The following is a 3,769-nucleotide window of genomic DNA, read 5'->3' on the forward strand; positions in this document are numbered from 1 at the left end:
GTGTAGATTAGGGGGAGTGTTAAGACTTAATTAACACAAGTTAATTAAGGATTAAATCTCCACTTATCCTGACCGTCATATAAATAGACGCGACTTTTGTAAGCGTCGTGTCCCTCCGGATGCGTCTCTTCGGAGACTATAAATATGTAACTTGTCATCATCAATAGACACAGTTTTCAATACTATCGATTGTCTTTCGTTTTTTTTCAACAGCATGAATGCAACTTTTCCTGTGGGTGACGCGGCAAGTGATATGGCAGCTTCTTCTTCTGTCATCTTTTTGTACCTTCCAAGTGTTAGGCGTTCGGGATGCTTAATGGCACAGGTTCCACAATATTTGTGATTCACTGAATGTGGGGAATGGTGTTCAAGTATCTCATGGGTTCGATGTAGCTTCAACAAACACCAAAAACTAAAGGTGACATAGCATGTTAGAGGGTTTAGATGTACTGAAAGAAAGGCAAGCCTCACACTTGGAGGCATTAAACGGACTTATCTTAGAAACAGAGCATACAAACTGTTTCTTACAAGTTATAAGCACTGGAATTCATTTGGCATCTCTTCTTATTCGTAAAAAAATATCTCTGGCGAGAACATGCCATCTCTAATCCGCTTAACCACCATTTCTTGCTCCTCTTTCCTATTTGGAAATTTCGAAGGACGCGACGACATAAGGGCGTCACAGGAACTACACTGCTCGTCTCCCATCAGAACTATCTTCTGCAAGTTGGGACATCGCTCCATCATTGATCTTATAAACGTAAACTGGTGTTCTAGTGATTTAAATCCAGCGAATTCTAGCTCTTTCAGAAGCTTGTTCTCGGAGCTGTTGTCCAAGTGTCTTTCCCACCAAGGAGTACTTCTGGTAAGGTAGGAAGCGAGCCTGCCCTCACCCACATCGCACACATGTTCCCATACCTGCATTTGTGGGACCGTTACATATATCATTGGAATCAAGTTTTAAACAACTTTCAACTAAAATTTGTGAAAAACTAAAGCTCCAAATGTGGACAAGAAGAGAAATACAGACAAAGACATCACCTCAATGTGCAATATTTCGACAGATGGTGCTGCTACAAGAAAGGCTATTGTCCATGAAATGTCAAATTCAACAAATATACCACGTACGGATAGCTTCCTTAGCTTGCTGAATGCGGTGTGGAGTTCCTCCATTTCAGGTTGCAACCAAAGCTGATCACAACATTAAACAAACAAACAAAATAACAATGAATAGTTTGCAAGCACATACATGATATAACTTTCATAAATGTGATGACATGACGAATACCAAATAAAGTACCATTTAGCAAAAATAAAATAGCACTGACATTTTCTCCTTGAAATCCAATGTGAAAGACATAGGGAATACCAAAAAAAATGCACAATTAGCGAAAATGAAGTAGTACCTACATTTTCTCCTTGGAAATCCAATGTGAGAGTGTGTATACTTGTTACTCCATATAGAGGCTCACTTAATTTAAATTCGCGTTGATCACAATTTGAACCACATGAGAGTTCTAAGTCCCCAAGAGATGGGACAAAACCAAAGGTCACTGGGGCATACTCAGATACCCAGGTCTCACATAAGAACTTCTCCAATTTCGGGAGGCAGACCAGGTCAATCCTCACAAAGCGACACTTCTCAATTTCTAGGACACAAAGTTTTGAGTCTGGTGCATCAATCTTAAAGAGAGAGTAGGAACCAGTATCACAATGGAAAAGGCTTAGATGCTGAAGTTGCTTGCAGCAGTCAAACAGGACATGGTGCATGTCCAATTTATCAAAGCCTACATTTTTTAGGAAAAGCTTTGTGAGGCAGTGGAGCACACTAGGGTAAGCACTGAAAAAAGAATCTATTTCTTGAGCTCGCTGCAGCATATCCTCCTCAGTACGGGCCAAAGCATCTGTCTCATCAAGAACACTGAGATCCAAATCTTTCAACAAACCACTGTCGATTGCATCACCTATCAGTGGGCCAACTTCACACAGGAAAGTGTTGATCGAATAGAGGTTAAGGTGCAAACTTGAGATAGTGGATTCTCTCTGTTGTTTATTCAACAAACTCCTAGTTGCTTTGGTCAAAGAGGCCATAGCTTGCTCCATATCATTTTCCTCAATAGGGTCAGCGCGCGGAGCGGATAGGAAATCCTCGACATTGATGCTGAGTTCAGGCAGCAACCAAGGCAGATGCCTCCACCGTGTAGAGAGCACACTTGTCCTTGTAGCAATAAGTGAACTGACTCTCCCCAAGATGGACAGTAAAATATCATCGGTCAGCATGCTGAGCCTATCTTCGCCGTCCAGTTGCTGCAACATAAATCAAGGAGCCATTATTTAGCTGCCATAACTTTATTCAGAAATACCAAACAGAGAATATCTACACATGGTGACAGGAACTAAAAATCTATCTGGCGTGTAAATTGCTTGATTGTCTCTACTACTACAGCATACCAACTCTCAAACTTTGAATTCCAGGATGGAAACAAAACTATGGTGTGTTGATTAGTAACGATCTGACGGCTAAATTTGCCGCTACTGTACCATCTAAAGTAAGCAATGTGCACTTTGCTGTGTATGGTTCTAGGTACAACCTCAGTGGCCATATATATAAAGAAATCCTGCTAATTGTCGCCCGCCGACATTTGCAAACTTTATTATGAAAAGTATGCACCAATCCACACAAGTCAATAATCGTCGAAAAGCTGCCAACAGAATGGATGCAGGAGTTGTGCAAAAGAAGAAAATAAAAATCATTCCCATCACTATCATTGGCTAGAACAGGAAGATGTAAACTGGAGCTTTATATCGTCAGAACAAAGAGAGACATCTCCTTCGGACACGATCGTGTAAGTGTTCTACAAGTTGAAGGTGGGCAAAAACAAAACAAAGACACGGCGGCATGGCGAAACTTTGAACCCGAATCTGGCAATAATTTTTGGCTCTGTTTATTCACTTCTTCACTCTGTCAAACCCACGTAAATTATACTATGTAATTTGGCTCATAACACGCTAGACAAACAACTTAAAAAACAGAACATTCAACCTTTACATGGCGCGCTATAATAACTGCTAACAGTTATACAGCTATTGGCGTTGTACGCACAGTGGAATAGTATATAAGAAGAGAATTGGAACAAACGGGCATGGCGAACAAGAGTGGAGGGGACTTACTTGGCTGCGGGGACTGTCGCTAAAATCGTTATCATTCGCCTCCATGGAGTGTGATGTCTAGACGAGGTAGGAAGCTGAAACCCGACGAGGCTTTGAGCGTGGATGCTCGATTATCACAGGCCAATCCTCGTCCTTATTCTGCCACTATTTATAATGACTAGCCTGCACCCCCCTCCCAGTCGGAAAGGGAGGGAGGGAGGGTCCTAATCGGATTGCAGACCCTGAAATACAGTTCAAATTCAAATTCAGGGTCGAATTCGGCGTGGACTGGAACGTGCTGCACATCAGTCCTCCCGCGGAAATTTGAAGATCTGGCGCGCTACTGACCCGGGCCGGGCGCCAGACAGAGGACCCTGAAATCCATTCAATTCAAATTCACCCCCGCGTTAGAGATATGGATAGATGCGAACAAACGGAGCCGAATCCGTGATGGATTTGAACGCGCTTATACCTTGCCGGAGGGTTATGGCCGGCTGGGTTTGCGGAGAAGAAAGAAGAGGGCGGCGGCCGACGTCTGGAGGACGAACCCTAGCGAGATTTTTCTCACTCGATATATATATAAGGATTGCCTGCCTGCTGGGCCAACGTTGGGCCGATA

The 3,769-nt window shown here is 42.8% G+C and overlaps 1 protein-coding gene across 1 annotated transcript; it reads right to left on the reverse strand.

Annotated features, from left to right (window-relative positions):
* Positions 1–348: 348 nt before the first annotated feature.
* LOC125554365 lies at positions 349–3,769 on the reverse strand. Its single transcript, XM_048717939.1, has 5 exons — positions 3,623–3,769; positions 3,172–3,524; positions 1,411–2,307; positions 1,042–1,191; positions 349–918 (listed from the first exon to the last, which is right to left on the reverse strand). Exons 2-5 carry the CDS (start codon positions 3,214–3,216, stop codon positions 565–567), a joined length of 1,446 nt encoding a protein of 481 aa, XP_048573896.1. The 5' UTR covers positions 3,217–3,524; positions 3,623–3,769; the 3' UTR covers positions 349–564.

The sequence above is a fragment of the Triticum urartu genome, chromosome 4 (genome assembly GCF_003073215.2).
Source record: "Triticum urartu cultivar G1812 chromosome 4, Tu2.1, whole genome shotgun sequence".
Taxonomy (NCBI): Eukaryota; Viridiplantae; Streptophyta; class Magnoliopsida; order Poales; family Poaceae; genus Triticum; species Triticum urartu.